Source organism: Bos taurus, chromosome 5 (assembly GCF_002263795.3).
Source record: "Bos taurus isolate L1 Dominette 01449 registration number 42190680 breed Hereford chromosome 5, ARS-UCD2.0, whole genome shotgun sequence".
NCBI lineage: Eukaryota > Metazoa > Chordata > Mammalia > Artiodactyla > Bovidae > Bos > Bos taurus.
The window spans coordinates 31,034,166-31,051,504 of NC_037332.1; the positions used below are offsets into that span (position 1 = coordinate 31,034,166).

The window sequence follows — 17,339 nt, forward strand, 5'->3', positions numbered from 1 at the left end:
TGATTATAGGTAATTAAATGGTATTATATATAATTGAAAGGTACTGAGAGAGTAGATCCTAAATGTTATTACCACAAGAAAGAAATGGCAATTATGTGATGTCATGGAGGTATTACAGCTAATGCTACAGTGGTTAACATTTTGCAATATATTTAAAATGTATCAAATCAACATATTGTACACCTTAAACTTACACAATTTGCTTGTTGTTGTTTAGTAGCTAAGTTGTGTCCAACTCTTTGCGACCCCATGGACTGTAGCCCACCAGACTCCTCTGTCCATGGGATTTCCCAGGCAAGACTACTGGAGTGGGTTGCCATTTCTTTCTCCAGGGGATGTTCCTGACCAGGGATTGAACTCATGTCTCCTGCTTGGCAGGTGGAGTCTTTACTGCTGCGCTACCAGGGAAGCCCATACTTACACAATGTTGTATGTCAATTATATCTCGATAAAAATGGGGAAAAAAGAGAAAGATGTCTTTGGAGGAACTGAATCTTGGAGGCACTGCACTCTGATCACCAGCTCTGAGGAAAGTTAGCTGCCAGGTTAGAACACTCAAGCAGCTTATGTGGAGGCTCATGTGGTGAGAAACTGAGGTGTCGTGTCAAGAGCCAGAGATGCCCGGTTGTTGATAAGGACTGAGGCCTCCAGCCATGAGATGACTGGAGCCCCTGTTGACACCCTGTCTGAAAACACACGAGAAACCCTGAGCTAGAACCACCTACCTAAACTCCTTCTGGATTCCTGATTCACAGAGACTATAAGGTAATATGTGTTTTGTTGGTTTAAGCCTCTATGTTTTAGGGTAATTTCTTACACAGCAAAAGAAAATTAACCCAGAAGGTTGGAAGATAAAATTGAGGAGGCTCCCAAAGAGTAAATTTTTTAAAACCCAAAGGAAATATAGAGAAATATGAATAAAGTTAGAGGATCACCTCAGGTTTTACAGCTGATAAATGGAAGTTCCAAAAAGAGAGAAGAGAGAAAATAGAGAATAAATTAATAAACAAGTAATACAGGAAAATTTGTCAGAAATGAAGGGTACAAATGTCCAGGTTGAAAAAGCTCATGGAAAGTCTATCACAGTGAATGAAAAAAGACCTATACAGCAAGTTCCAACATTATGAAATTTTGAACACTTAGGGAACAAGAAAGAAAACAAAAAGCTTCTGGAGACAAATACATCCTACACAAAATAATACAGCTGGAAGTTAGAGGACAATAAAGTATACCTTCAAAGTTTTCAGAAAATGATTTTCAACCTAGAATTCCATATCTGGAAAAGCTGACAATCAAGTGTGATGGTAGTCTAAAACCATTCTTCACTCAAAAATATATCTCCGGTACATTCATAGAAAGCTAGTCAAGGATATATTCCAGGAAAAGGAGAGAGTAAAACCAAGAAAGAAAGAATCCAGGAAATAGGGAATAAAATCTTGGAGAGAGGCAAAAGCAAGTTTTAGGAAAGATCTATGTGCCAGGAATAGAAGGCAGAATGTAGGAGTAGGAGAGAGAAGTTTGGGAAAAAAGGAATTGGTAGATTACTTGTTGTGTTTTGAATGACTGGAAAAAATATCACTGGGCATTGGATAGAGTTGTTGAAGTAATAGCAGAGAACCAAGCAAATGGGGGGAAAAAACAATGGTGGCAGTTCTTAACTCTAGGAATAAACAAAAAATTGAACAAAAAAGTTATTATAGTCAAATTAATTGCCTTAGAAGTAAACAATTTTTACATATTTTAAGACTACAAGACTATAGATATAAGCTTGTATTAGGGTTTCTACTGCTACATCTCAAATGACCACAAGTTTAGTGGCTTAAAACAATACCCTGGTGGTCCAAGTGGCTAAAACCCTGCTCTCCCAATGCAGCTGGCCAGGGTTCAATCCCTGGTCAGGGAACTGGATCCCATATGCTGCAACTAGAAGAGGATTCCCATGAGCACCAACGAAAGATCCCACATGCTGCAACTAAGATGGGAGAGCCCATCTGCCGCAACTGAGACCAGACACAGCAAAAATAAATAAATACTGAAAACAACAACATCATTCACTCACTATCTGACACTTCTATAAGTCAGAAGTCTGGCAGTCTCTACTTAGTCTCACAAGGCTGAAATCTAAGTCTTGGCTGGGCTGGGGTCTTATCTGGAGTCTCTAGGAAGAGTCTATTTTCAGGTTCATTCAGGTTATTGACAGAATTCAGGTTTTTGTTGTTATAGGACATTGCTGACTGTCAGCTGGGACACTTTCAGCTCCTAACTGCCACCCACATTCCTTGGCATGCAGCCCCCCTCCATCTTCAGAGCCCTACATGCTTCCAATCTCCAAATTCCTCTTTTTCTGTTAACTGGAAAAAAACCACTCAGATTTTAAAGGGCTTGTGTGATTAGATTAGGCCCACTCACATAATCTCCTTTTTTTCTATGTAAAGTAACAATCACCAGAGTGTTTTCCATCATATTCAGAGGTTCCACCCACATTCAAAGGGGAGGGGATGATATAAGGCCAAGATTCATTGAGGGTCATTCTTAGAATTTTTCTTACCATAAACCTAAAATTGTGACATAACAATACTAGAAGAACTAGGATGGGAGAGGGGAAGCTAAATTCTCAACTATCATTACAGGAGGGCAATATATAAACCAAAATGGAACATGGGAAATTAGTGAGTTAGGCCAAGTGTTTTTCTATGAGAGAGGGTGATGAACTGAGAGAGGGTGATGAACTAATTTGGAGACAAAACTATCCTCACCAGGGCACAATGCTGTGACCCAGCTGGGTAGGGGCAAGTAGAGTGTAGAGCTATTAAGGGATTCCTGGGGTCTATTCGGAGAAGGCAATGGCACCCCACTCCAGTACTCTTGCCTGGAAAATATTATGGACAGAGGAGCCTGGAAGGCTGCAGTCCATGGGGTCACTGAGGGTAGGACACGACTGAGTGACTTCACTTTCACTTTTCACTTTCATGCATTGGAGAAGGAAATTGCAACCCACTCCAGTGTTCTTGCCTGGAGAATCCCAGGGACGGGGGAGCCTGGTGGGCTGCCGTCTATGGGGTCGCACAGAGTCGGACATGACTGAAGCGACTTAGCAGCAGCAGCAGCAGCAGCAGCAGGGTCTATTAGTGGGACCCTTTGTACAAATCTTACCTGAATGCTAAATACGTGAAACAGAGCTTCTTTGATAGGATTAGAGAACAGAGAGTGCCCAAGGAGTCCTACACAAGCTCAGTCCTTCTCAGCCTTAACTTTGTGCTTTATCCTTCCCCAGTTATCTCCTCCCTTTACCCCAATACCACTTTTGCAACAGTTCCTGCCCACGCTTAATTTCCTTCACATGTGTTCTTCATTCTGCCTGGAATACCCTTTCTCTTTTATTTTCAAGCAATTCATCTTTTACTATCTTAATCTTGTCACATCTCCTGTAAATCCTCCCTTTAGAATTAGTCATTCAGTATCACTTATTCATTCACCCTACAAATACATTTATTAGACCTCTATTAGATATGAGGCACTGCTAGGTATTGCAGATATAATATGGGTCTGATTATTTACTCACTGCCTACTAAAATTCTTTCAATAGTTCCTATAAAGTTAAAAGGTTAGCATGGATAACATAATCCTCAATTATCTGGCCCCTGCCTAGTTTTCAACACCTGCTTCTTAGCTCCTGTCTACCACTGATCTGTAATCAAGGACTTGGAGCTCATTTAATAAGACTCTCAATTCTCTGTTCCTTTGTCTGTGCTTTATTCCCTTCTTGTCTCCTTGGTTAATTCCAATCATCCTTTAATATTGAGTTCTAGAAGCATTTCCTGTGGGAGTTCTTCTCTAAAGGATCCTTGTATTCTCATTTCAATCTAATAGCATTAGGTACTTCCTCTTTAGTGGTTCTACAACATTCCATATTTAACTGAATCATACACCATATTGCAAATTTTTTTGTTTGCATACTTATCTTCATTGGATAGTCGGCCACTTTATGGCAGAGAGAGGTCTAATCCTATCTATCTTTGTAACCCTAGTCACCAACATAAAGTCTGACACATAGTTGGTGCTTAATAAATATTGATTAAATGAGCAAATGAATTCATTCAGTTGAACAAACTGGGTGTCTTAACAAGGATATTAAATGACAGGAGAGGGAATGGATACTGTCTCTACTCCATAATTTTAACTAGCGTAGTGGTTAATCTCAGGGGATAAAACTCTAACCCAAGGTAGGAAAAGAAATGACTAAGAAGTGGCCCTTCTAACCCTCTATTCTATGTTTCCCTTACTTGTTTCTTCAGTTTTGTCCCTCTTCTTGCTCCGAAAGGAATTTTGATATCCTAACAGATGTAAGTTGAAGAAGGCCATCTCAGGTCCTCCCTGCCTTCTTCTAGAATGTTCAGGCTGGAGCAGTGGAGTCTGTATGGTAACCATGGTAATGTGATGAAAAGGACATCTTTTTTTTGGGTGTTAGTTCTAGAAGGTCTTGTAGGTCTTTATAGAACCATTCAACTTCGGCTTCTTCAGCATTACTGGTTGGGGCATAGGCTTGGATTACTGTGATATTGAATGGTTTGCCTTGGAAACAGAGATTATTCTGTTGCTCTTGAGATTGCATCCAAGTACTGCATTTCGGACTTTTGTTGACTATGATGGCTACTCCATTTCTTCTAAGGGATTCTTGCTCACCATAGTAGATAAATGGTCATCTGAGTTAAATTCACCCATTCCAGTCCATTTTAGTTCGCTGATTCCTAAAATGGCAACGTTCACTCTTGCCATCTCCTGTTTGACCACTTCCAATTTGCCTTGATTCATGGATCTAAGATTCCAGGTTCCTATGTAATACTGCTCTTTACAGCATCGGCATTTACTTCCATCACCAGTCACACCACAACTGGGTGTTGTTTTTGCTTTGGCTCCATCTCTTCTTTCTGGAGTTATTTCTCCACTGATGTTGGGCACCTATTGACCTGGGGAGTTCATTTTTCAGTGTCCTGTCTTTTTGCCTTTTCATACTGTTTATTGATTTGCAAGGCAGGAATACTGAAGTGGTTTGCCATTCCCTTCTACAGTGACCCACATTGACCTCCACCATGACCCATCCGTCTTGGATGCCCTACATGTCATGGCTCATAATTTCATTGAGTTAGACAAGGCTGTGGTCCATGTGATCAGATTGGTTAGTTTTCTGTGACTGTGATTTTCATTCTGTCTGCCCTCTGATGGAGGATTAAGAGGCTTATGGAAGCTTGGGGGAAACTGGGTCTTGTTCTGATGGGCAGGGCTATGCTCAGTAAATCTTTAATCCAATTTTCAGTTGATGGGCAGGGCTATGTTCCCTCCCTGTTGTTTGACCTGAAGCCAAACTATAGTGGAGGTAATGAAGATAATGGTGACCTCCTTCCAAAGGTCCCATGCAGGCACTGCTGCACTCAGTGCCCCCAACCCTGCAGCAGGCCACCACTGACCCACCCCTCTGCCAGAGACTCCTGGACACTCACGGGCAAGTCTGGGTCAGTCTCTTGTGGGGTCACTGCTCCTTCCTCCTGGGTCCTGGTGTGCACAAGGTTCTGCTTGTGCCCTCCAAGAATCTGTTTCCCCAGTCCTGTGGAAATTCTGGTGGCTCTATGGTGGGGTTAAAGGCAACCTCCTCCAAGAGGGCTTATGCCATACCCAGGTCTACTGCACCCAGAGCCCCTGCCCCTGCAGCAGGTCAAAGGCTAACCGAGTTTTGCCAAGAGAACGCACTGGTCATAGCAAACACCCTCTTCCAACAACACAAGAGAAGACTCTACACATGGAAATCACCAGATGGTCAATACCAAAATCAGACTGATTATATTCTTTGCAGCCAAAGATGGAGAAGCTCTGTACAGTCAGCAAAAACAAGACCGGGAGCTGACTGTGGCTCAGATCATGAACTCCTTACTGCCAAATTCAGACTTAAATTGAAGAAAGTAGGGAAAATCACTAAACCATTCAGGTATGACCTAAATCAAATCCCTTATGATTGTACAGTGGCAGTAACAAATAGATTCAAGGGATTAAATCTGATAGAGTGCCTGAAAAACTATGGATGGAGGTTCATGACATTGTACAAGAGGCAGTGATCAAGACCATCCCTAAGAAAAAGAAATGCAAAAAGGCACAGTAGTTGTCTGAGGAGGCCTTACAAATAGCTGAGAAAAGAAAAGAAACCAGAGGCAAAGGAGAAAAGGAAAGATATACCCATGGGAATGCAGAGTTCCAAAGAATAGCAAGGAGAGATAAGAAAGCCTTCCTCAGTGATCAATGTAAAGAAACAGAGGAAAACCACAGAATGGGAAAGACTAGAGATCTCTTCAAGAAAATTAGAGATACCAAGGGAACATTTCATGCAAAGATGGGCACAATAAAGGACAGAAATGGTATGGACCTAACAGAAGCAGAAGATATTAAGAAGAGGTGGCAAGAATACACAGAAGAACTGTACAAAAAAGCTCTTCACAACCCAGATAATCACGATGGTGTGATCACTCACCTAGAGCCAGATATCCTGGAATGTGAAGTGAAATGGGCCTTAGGAAGCATCACTATGAACAAAGCTAGTGTAGGTGATGGAATTCCAGTTGAGTTATTTCAAATCCTAAAAGATGATGCTGTGAAAGTGCTGCACTCAATATGCAAGCAAATCTGGAAAACTCAGCAGTGGCCACAGGACTGGAAAAGGTCAGTTTTCATCCCAATCCCAAAGAAAGGCAATGCCAAAGAATGCTCAAACTACCGCACAATTGTACTCATCTCTCATGCTAGCAAAGTAATGCTCAAAATTCTCCAAGCCAGGCTTCAACAGTATGTGAATTGTGAACTTCCAGATGTTCAAGTTGGATTTAGAAAAGGCAGAGGAACCAGAGATCAAATTGCCAACATCTGCTGGATCATCAAAAAAGCAAGAGAGTTTCAGAAAAACATCTACTTTTGCTTTATTGACTATGCCAAAGCCTTTGACTGTGTGGATCACAACAAACTGGAAAATTCTTCAAGAGATGGGAATACCAGACCACCTGACCTGCCTCCTAAGAAATCTGTTTGCCGGTCAAGAAGCAACCGCTAGAACCAGATGTGGAACAATGGACTGGTTCCAAACTGAGAAAGGAGTATGTCAAGGCGTATATTGTCACCCTACTTGTTTAACTTACATGCAGAGTACATAATGAAAATGCCGGGCTGGATGAAGCACAAGCTGGAATCAAGATTGCCAGGAGAAATGTCAATAACCTCAGATATGCAGATGACACTACCCTTATGGCAGAAGAACTAAAGAGTCTATTGATGAAAGTGAAAGAGGAGAGTGAAAATGTTGGCTTAAAACTCAACATTCAGAAATCTAAGATCATGGCATCCGGTCCTGTCACTTCATGGCAAACAGATGGGGAAACAATGGAAACAGTGAGAGACTTTATTTTGGGGGGGCAAAGCTATGACCAACCTAGACAGCATATTAAAAGGCAGAGACAGTACTTTGCCAGCAAAGGTCAATCTAGTCAAAACTATGGATTTTCCAATAGTCATGTGTGGATGTGAGAGTTGGACTATAAAAAAGCTGAGCACCAAAGAATTGATGCTTTTGAACTGTGGTGTTGGAGAAGACTCTTGAGAGTCCCTTGGACTGCAAGGAGATCCAACCAGTCCATCCTAAAGGAAATCAGTCCTGAATATTCATTGGAAGGACTGATGCTGAAGCTGAAACTCCAATACTTGGGCCACCTGATGCGAAGAACCAACTCATTGGAAAAGACCTTGATGCTGGGAAAGATTGAAGGCAGGAGGAGGAGGGGACAACAGAGGATGAGATGGTTGGATGGCATCACTGAAGCGATAGACATGAGTTTGAGTAGGCTCCAGGAGTTGGTGATGGACAGGGAAGCTCGGCGTGCTGCAGTCTTTGGGGTTCCAAAGAGCTGGACACGACTGAGTGACTGAACCGAACTGAACTGAATGTCCTGAAGAACTACTATGACTGAAACTCCCATTGTCTGAGGAGGCACAGGATTTATGGGTTCACAGTAGGGATGGAATGGCAGTGGACAAAGTAACTTCACAAAAATTGATGAACCAAGTGCTTGTTACCCTTTTTCTTGTCCTAGTCTTCTTTATACTGTAAGCTTCAGAAAGCAGTGAGTAGAAAGAGCGCTGAAAAAAGTGAAGTGAAAAGTGTTAGTCGCTCAGTTGTGTCCAACTCTTTGTGATCCCATGAACTGTATAGCCTGCAAGGCTCCTCTGTCCATGGAATTCTCCAGGCAAGAAGAGTAGAGTGGTTTGCCATTCCCTTCTCCAGGGGATCTTCCTGACCCAGGGATCAAACCCGGGTCTCTTGTATTGCAGGCAGATTCTTTACTGTCTGATCCACCAGGGAAGCCACTGATGTGGGCTCAAATTTTTGCCACATTCTAGGTGTCTTTGAACTGATTAAAAAGGGCTGTGATATCTACTCATAGTTAACAGAATTAAATCATGTATGCAAACTTCCTCAGCATATAAGCATATAATAGGACCTTATATATGTATATAGTGCATTAATAAATCTGAATATGGTACTTTCAATAAGTCTTTAAGTTATTTCAAGAGTAATGTGCTGCGCCAGTTCATACTGACTTTTGAGAACTACTTGCTAAGTTTCCAGGAATTTTGTGAGCTGGTTATTAACCTATTATTATTATTGTTGTTGTTATTACAGATAATCTACAGGTTATCTAGACTTACAATTGAATAAAATATACTTATTAAAAATAAGGGTGGTGGTTGTTCAGTTGCCCAGTCATGTCTGACTCTTTGCAACTCCATGGATTGCAGCATGCCGGTAGTGAATCCTAAAAATTCATCTTTTCCTAATTATTTTATTACATTTTACTATGATCTATGTTCATGAAGTTATTTACATCTACTGTATTTAGATATTCTGTTCTGTTGTTTTCATTACTTTTCCTCTTTGCTTTTCAGTTTGGGAAGTTTCTACTGACATATCTTCAAACTCCCTGATTCTTTCCTTGGTCATGTCCAGAGTAGTGATTAGCCCATCAAGGCATTTCTTATTTCTGCTATCGTGCTTTTGAATTCTAGCCTTTTGATTCTTTCTTAAGAGTTTTCATCTCTCTGCTTATATCACTCACTGATTCTTTCATGGTGTCCATTTTTTCCATTAGAGTTCTTAGGATATTAATGTTACATTTCCAGTTTCTGCCATATATGAGTCTGATTCTAATGCTTGCTTTATGTGTACATATATTTATGTATCTCGAATGCCCTGGGCATGGCCAAATATATATTTGTCCAGTTGTCCAATATGTATTTGTATATATGGCCATGCCCCAGGGCATGTGGAATCCTAGTTCTTTGACTAAGTGTTGAGCCTGGGCCCCTCTGCAGTGGAAGCATGGAGCCTAACCACAGGACTGCCAGGGAAATACCGACTGTATTTTTTGCATTTTAGCATGCCTTGTAAACTTTTTATAGAAAGTGAGACATGATATATTTGGTAAAAGGAACTGAGGTACTATGTTTGTCTGGCTGGGAGTTAGGCTATGTTTCCTGTTTGTTAAAGCTGTAGGTGTCAAATTTCCTCTGATGTCCTTGTTTCCTCTGATGTCTTTGGGTTTCCCTAGAAATTCCTTCTTAATAGGGTCTGAGTTTATAGTTCTTTTAGACCGAATCACCTGTTAATGTTACAGGAACTCAACTGATGTGTTGGTAAAGGGCGGGGAGGGGAAGTGTCCTGTAGGTCTCATTCTTTTAGTGAGATTGTGTCCCCGTACTCTGACCTTCATAGATGCTTTTTGTCTGTTTTCCCTCTTACATGAAACAATACAGCTACAGGAAACTGGAGTTGGCTTATTCTCCTTCTCCCACATTGGTCAGGCTCTGTTGAATAGTTTCCTTGAGGGAAGGGCTTTTTTAAGGAGAACTGAATGCTCTAGTATATTTCAAAATGGCTACTTTTCACTCTCCCCATTGGAAGGATGAAAGGATTTTTCTCCTATCTTCATAGTAAGACCTGTGGGGCTCTGAGAGGTAAAACTCATGAAAATGTGGATACCTACTTAGGCTGGGCACCAAGGAACTTTGTTTCTGGAAATCTTTCAATCAAGTTCATGTTCAGTCTCCAGTAGTTAATCAATTGTCCTTAAAATATTTACATCAATTACTGGTTCCATGATTTTGCTCCTAGTAAGCCACGATTCTGTGTTCTGCCTGTTCTGATTCTTCTTTTTTTGTGGTAGAGGTTTGCCCTGTCACCTTGATTCTCTGATGGATCTAAGAAGGGTTACTGATTTTCAGTTTGTTCAACTTTTTTGTTGTGAGAACAGGAGTGATAACTCCTAAGCTCTTTATATGTCATACTGGAAACCAGAATCCCTGTCTATTACACCTGAATGGAGGAAATACTATGTGATGGTATGTTCATCTCTTCCCCATTTCATGATCAGTGATGTCACACTGGTAGTTTGAAATTAACTATGGTGAAAGAATTACACTACAGAAATTGGCAAATACTACAGTCAATTTATTTGCTTTGTCAACTGTTTATACTTAAAAAAGTGATCAAGAAAATGTTAATAATGTACATTAAGTTTAAAAATGTATATTTGCAGCCATTAAATATTGTCAAAAGCACAAAAAATTGAAATATTTTTCCAGTATTCAAAAACTATTATCCAATTCAGCAAAGATGTTGCTCAAGTCACTGACAAATAAGTGAAGTTCCAACATGTCTCTTTGCTTCACTTTCACTTTATTAACGTATGTGAAAATGTCAACCAGCAATCAAAGCTATACAGGCATCCCTCATTTTATTGCCCTTTACTTTTTTGCACTTTGCAGATACTGTGCTTTTTAAAAACTGAAGGTTGGAGTGAGTCTACCAGCATAAACTTTTTTCCAACCACATTTGCTCACTTTGTGTTTCTGTGTCACATTTTGGTAGTTCTCACAATGTTTTGTCATTACTATTATTTGTTATAGTGATCTGTGGTCAGTGATCTTTCATGCTACTACTGCAAAAAGATTACAACTCACGGAAGGCTCAGATGGTGGTTAGCATTTTTAAGCAACAAAATATTTTTTAATTAAGGTATGTATTATTGTTTTTTAGATATAATGCTACTGCACACTTAAGAACCAAAACATTCATGACTTGCTTTATTGCAATATTTGCTTTATCGTGGTGGTCTGAAACCGAGCCCACAATATCTCCAAGGTATGCCTGTATTTGTCTGTCAAATGTCACCAAACATTTGGTTCTTGATTCAAGATTTGGGAAAATTCAATGCAAGCATTTCATGAGGATCAGCTGGCTATACAAAATTTACAATAAAGAAAATTATATATTTTAGTTTTATAAATTGCATGCTATATATCCTATCAGTAAATTTTGTAATAAACTTATGTAAATATACACATCACTCAACTTGGAGCTGGGGATAGTTATGAATAGCACACCATCTTTTCATATTTTTGTTTGGAAACTACATGAATGTGTGGAGAAATTGTTGTAAAAGCAGTAAATGGTAATGTGTGACACGACTTAAATATGACATTCATAAGCACAATGCAAAATAAGATCAAAGCATGAAATATCATCCTATACCCAGAATGAATAGCCTTGTAAGTGTGACAGGAAAGAGTCCTATTTAAAATGTAAAAAAAAAAAAAAAAAAAAGGGAAATTTCTCTGGTCTAAGATTTTGTCAGTTGTTCTTTAAGGGCCATGTGTCTGAAAGTTAACACTATTCTGACAATAAGCATATGGTGAACACCTACCGTGTGCCAAATGGTGTTCTGTTCAGGATGACATTTAAGATCACAGCTAACAGCAACCAGTGAAGAAAAATAAGTAAAGGGAATCCAAACCGGAAAAGAAGAAATTAAACCAACACTGCTTGCAGATGACATGAGAGTATACATAGAAGATCCTAAAGACGCTACCAGAAAACTACTGGAACTCATTAATGAATTTGGTAAAGTTGCAGGTTACAAAATCAATACACAGAAATCTGTTGCGTTTCTATACACCAGCAATGAAAGATCAGAAAGAGAAGTTCAAGAAGCAATTCCATTTACCATCACATCAAAAAGAATAGAATCAGTTCAGTTCAGTTGCTCAGTCATGTGCGACTCTTTGTGACCCCAAAGACTGCAGCACGCCAAGCTTCCCTGTCCATCACCAACTCCTGGAGCCTACTCAAACTCATGTCTATCGCTTCAGTGATGCCATCCAACCATCTCATCCTCTGTTGTCCCCTCCTCCTCCTGCCTTCAATCTTCTCCAGCATCAGGGTTTTTTTCCAATGAGTTGGTTCTTCACATCAGGTGGCCAAAATATTGGAGTTTCAGCGTTAGCATCATTCCTTCCAAAGAAATCCCAGGGCTGATCTCCTTCAGAATGGACTGGTTGGATTTCCTTGCAGTCCAAGGGACTCCCAAGAGTCTTCTCCAACACCACAGTTCAAAATCATCAATTCTTCAGCAACCAGCTTTCTTCACAGTCCAACTCTCACATCCATATATGACTACTGGAAAAACCATAGGTTTGACTAGACGGACCTTTGTTGGTAAAGTAATGTCTCTGCTTTTTAATATGCTGTTTAGGTTGGTCATAGCTTTTCTTCCAAGGAGCAAGTGTCTTTTAATTTCATGACAGCAGTCACCATCTGCAGTGATTTTGAAGCCCCCCAAAATAAAGTCTTTCACTGTTTCCATTGTTTCCCTATCTATTTGCCATGAAGTGATGGGACTGGATGCCATGATCTTAGTTTTCTGAATGTTGAGTTTTAAGCCAACTTTTTCACTCTCCTTTTTCACTTTCATTAAGAGGCTCTCTAGTTCTTGTTCACTTTCTGCCATAAGGATGGTGTCATCTGCATATGTGAGGTTATTTATATGGAATATTATTGAGCCATAAAAAGGAACACATTTGAGTCAATTCTAATGAAGTGGATGAACATAGAGCCTATTATAGAGAGTGAAGTCAGAAAGAGAAAAACAAGTATCGTATACTAATGCATATATATATGGAATCTAGAAAAATGGTACTGATAAAATTATTTGCAGGGCAGGAGTAGAGACACAGACATAGTGAACAGACTTATGGACACAGTGCGGCAGGCAGTGGGGGCGGGGGAGGGGGCGAGGAGAGGGTGGGATGTATGGAGAGTAACATGGAAACTTACATTACCATATGTAAAATAGATAGCCAATGGGAATTTTCTGTATGACTCAGGCAACTCAAACCAGGACTCTGTAACAACCTAGAAGGGTGGTATAGGGAGGAAGATTCAGGAGGGAGGTATACGTATGGCTGACTCACATTGACAGTTGGCAGAAACCAACACAATTATGTAATTACCTTAAATTAAAAAATATAAAATTTAAAAAAGGAGAGGATTAAAAACAACAAAAAAAAGATTCTATCACTCAGGGATGAGCCTTAGAGAGCATCACTGGCTGCCCTTGGCCTTTGTAAGGCTTAGTAAAATTGGCCTGGTGTAGGGATGGAGAAGCCTTTAGTGGCCAGAGGACTGCCAGAAATTGTGATGAGGAGGCAATGGAGCAGAAGATGCTGAGGCTGAGCTGGGAATGAGGGGAATGGGTGTAAATGGTTGACACTGTGGACTCTGGCAAGGAACACTAGACTCTCACTCTCAAAAAAAAAACGAGACAGCAAAAGAGACACTGATGTACAGAGCAGTCTTGTGGACTCTATGCGAGAGGGAGAGGGTGGGAAGATATGGGAGAATGGCATTGAAACATGTAAAATATCATGTATGAAACGAGATGCCAGTCCAGGTTCGATGCACGATACTGGATGCTTGGGGCTAGTGCACTGGGACAACCCAGAGGGATGGTATGGGGAGGGAGGAGGGAGGAGGGTTCAGGATGGGGAACACATGTATACCTGTGGCGGATTCATTTTGATGTTTGGCAAAACTAATACAATTATATAAAGTTTATTTTATTTTTTTTTGGTTTATAAAATGTAATTTTATGTTACTCTCCTGTTACATAGGGCGTAACATTTTCACAAGGCTTTTTTGGGACTACAGTCAATGATTAGCAACATACAATAGTGGTCCAACTCTCTAAATAACAATCACTAGACAAACTGGACACCCTCTCACATGTGCACAGATCTGCATGGAAAAGTACTAATGTTTTAGACTGGACTGTGTGCTTTTTTCCCCCTTTCTAGTGTATTAAGAAATGACATGCACTTTAATTTGCCAAAAGCAATGGTTGTATTCTGGCAGCAACATGCTACTTCTATTACATAGAAAAGTGAATACCAGAACTACAAAGGCAGAAGGTGTAAGTGAGTTTTTATTGGGAAGGGAAGTTGTCAACTTAAACAGCAGCAAATGAGAGTGAATAAGGAAACTCCCTGTTGTCACAGATACACAAGACCTCCATCACATATGATACAGGAGGCATTTAATCTGTGATTCCCCCAGCCCCAAAATGTTGAATGCTTTTCCATTCAATCTAATACTTCTGGATTCCTACTAAAAAGGAATACATTAAGAGGATGGAAAAGTTGCTCACTGAAAGGAAATCTCTGAAGAAGAGTAAAGGAGGGAATGTAGAAATTAAGAAGTTATGTAGAACACTCTTTAAACTGTAATTAGCTACATTTTCATATCTTCACAGTAATACAAAACACAGTCACTTGCAGAACTGGTTCAGATTACTTAAATACCAGATACATTTTTAGTCTTCTACGTAAGTGTTTGGAAGTTACTTATGTTTGTATGAAATGAAGCTATTAATACTTTTCTACAGCAGTAACTGCACACCAGGAAGGCTAAGACAAACACAAATCAAGGAATGGAGTTTTCCCAAAGCTGCAGTGTGAAAAGACTATAAACAGATGATTCCATACACATGAATGGGTTTCTTTGCTATAGGAAATCCAAATGGAATAAGGAATGGAGATGAGTACAAAGGTTTCAAGGGGAAGAAAGATGACACCCTGTATGCACTTAGTTTTCTGCCCCTTCTGCCTCATCACATTCTTCTCCTGCACTGTCTGATGTCCATAATGTGAGGTTGTCTCTCAGCAGCTACATGATGAGGGTGCTGTCTTTGTACGAGTCTTCATTCAGTGTGTCGAGTTCTGCAATAGCCTCATGTAAAGTTTAAAAAAAAAAAAAAAAGGCAAAAATGTGAGATAGAAGTACTGTACCTGTGCAGAACAAGTTCACGGAACAGAACAGACCAGACCAGACCATTCGTACAGAGGATACTGGATTATTTATAGATTCTACCTCCTCAGCACGAACACTAGGTCATATTAGCTACATTCTTCCATATACTCTGACAACAGTTTTACAAGGAGAAAGGGAAGGATAATACAGTTTGAAATACTGAAAAGAGACTGTTAAACCAGAAGAAACTGAACTATCTTAATGAAATAATTAAACTATTGGATCTAAAATTTTACCAGATTAGATTAACATTTATTTTCTCCTCTATTAATGGGTAGTACAGGTGTGTATGTGTAGAAAAAATTGGAGAATGAGAACACAGGGAATATAGCCAGTATTTTATGATAATTATTAATGGAGTATAACTTTTAAAAGTTGTGAACCACTATATTATATATCTGTAGCTTATATAATATTATATATCAACTAAACATACATATAATATTTTTAATTAAAATAAAAAATAAATAGGAGCTTTCTTTCAAGAAAAAAAATGTGATACATATATACAATAGAATATTACTCAGCCAAAGAAATAAGGCCATTTTCAGCAACATGATGGACCCAGAGATTGTCATACTGAGTGAAGTTAAGACAGAAGGAGAAATATCCTATGACATCCTTTATATATGGAATCTAAAAAGAAATGATACAAATGAACTTACTTACAAAACAGAGACTCATAGACTTAGAAAATAAGCTTATTGTTGCGGGGGGGAGGGACATTTAGGGAGTTTGGGAAGGTCATGTACACAATACTATATTCAAAATGGATAACCAACAAGGACCTATTGTATAGCACATGGAACTCCACTCAAAGTTTTCGTGCCAGCCTGGATGGGAGAGGGCTTTGGGGGAGAATGGATACATGTATATGTACAGCTGAGTCCCTTCAGGGTTCACCTGAATCCACTGAACACTGTTTACTGGCTTTACCCATATACAAAATAAGAAGTTTAAAGTTAGAAAAAAAATAACAAGTATTTTTTAAAAAAAGATCACACAGCTAGTCAATACATAACTGGCAATTTTTAGAACATTATACTAAATGAAACATTATACTAAGTGAACATTATCCAGTCACAGAAAGACAATCCTGTGAGACTGTCTCATATGACATATATGAAATACCTGTCCACTAATATGAATAAATACCTTTCCACTTATATGAAATATCTAAAGCATTCAAATTCAACAGAAAGCAGAATGGGAGTTGTCAAGGTTAGGGGAGGGGGAACTGGGAAGTTTTTCAGTGGATAAAGAGTTGTAGTTATGCAAAAAGAAAAATCTGTAGATACCTGCTGCATAACAATGCAGTTGACACTGAACTATACACTTCAAAGTGGTTAAGACAGTTTTAAAATAACTGGGATTTGAAATCAGTCCTGAATCAAAAAGTTATGTTTAGCAATTATGTAGTCACTGCTGCTTACTTTCAATAATTTTATCTTCAGTCAAAGAACATTTCCTTTCTCTGATTTACACAGGTCCTCCTCTTCCGTATGACAGGGTAGTAAACCATTGGCTAGCATTTGCTTTGCCTGAAGCCTGTCAAACACAAGAACTTTTTCTTGGAGGACTGGTGCACAGCTACGGTAGCAAATTCAAAATGGAGTCATCAATCCAACAGATTTAGTGGAAAACAAACACTGGTCAGAGAAATAGGCAAGAGGGATCTGGGAGAAATAATTTTGGCTGTTTAAAAGACAAAATTCATGATGACATGACTGAAAAGTGCTTTTGCTATTAACAGAAAAAGTCTGCCATGGAAAAAAGTTTGAAAGAAAAAATGTTTAATGTTATAATTTGAAATTAAGTATTTTTGAAACCATTTGGTGTCATTTCAGGGGCTCTGAAGAGCTCTGGTACCAGTCCTTTATATCTCAGCACAGAAAAAGAATTCAGCAAGAGACAAAGTGATAGATAAGAAGTGATTTATTAAAATTGAATGCTTGTGAGGCTTATGAGCAGATGGAAAAAAGGATGCCATGCCCCAAGAGCTTACTGGGCTAGTTTTATAATTAAAGGAAAAGTGGGCAGGAAGAGCAGAACTTCGTTGTCTTTGAGTAGACATCACGCTTCCATCATCAGCTTCAGCTCCAGGTTG

At 39.4% G+C, this 17,339-nt stretch overlaps 1 protein-coding gene across 2 annotated transcripts in view; it reads right to left on the minus strand.

Moving 5' to 3' along the window:
* TEX49 (testis expressed 49) overlaps positions 1–17,339 on the minus strand; it is a 44,373-nt gene that overhangs the window by 24,450 nt on the left and 2,584 nt on the right. Inside the window, exon 1 of one of the 2 annotated variants that reach the window (XM_003586054.6) lies at positions 4,284–4,418. The exons of the other annotated variant lie outside the window; for it this stretch is intronic. Coding sequence (XP_003586102.3) covers positions 4,284–4,362 — 79 coding nt within the window. The 5' untranslated portion in view covers positions 4,363–4,418. Of the gene's footprint in view, positions 1–4,283; positions 4,419–17,339 lie in introns of those variants that run through there. 2 annotated transcript variants of the gene reach the window in all.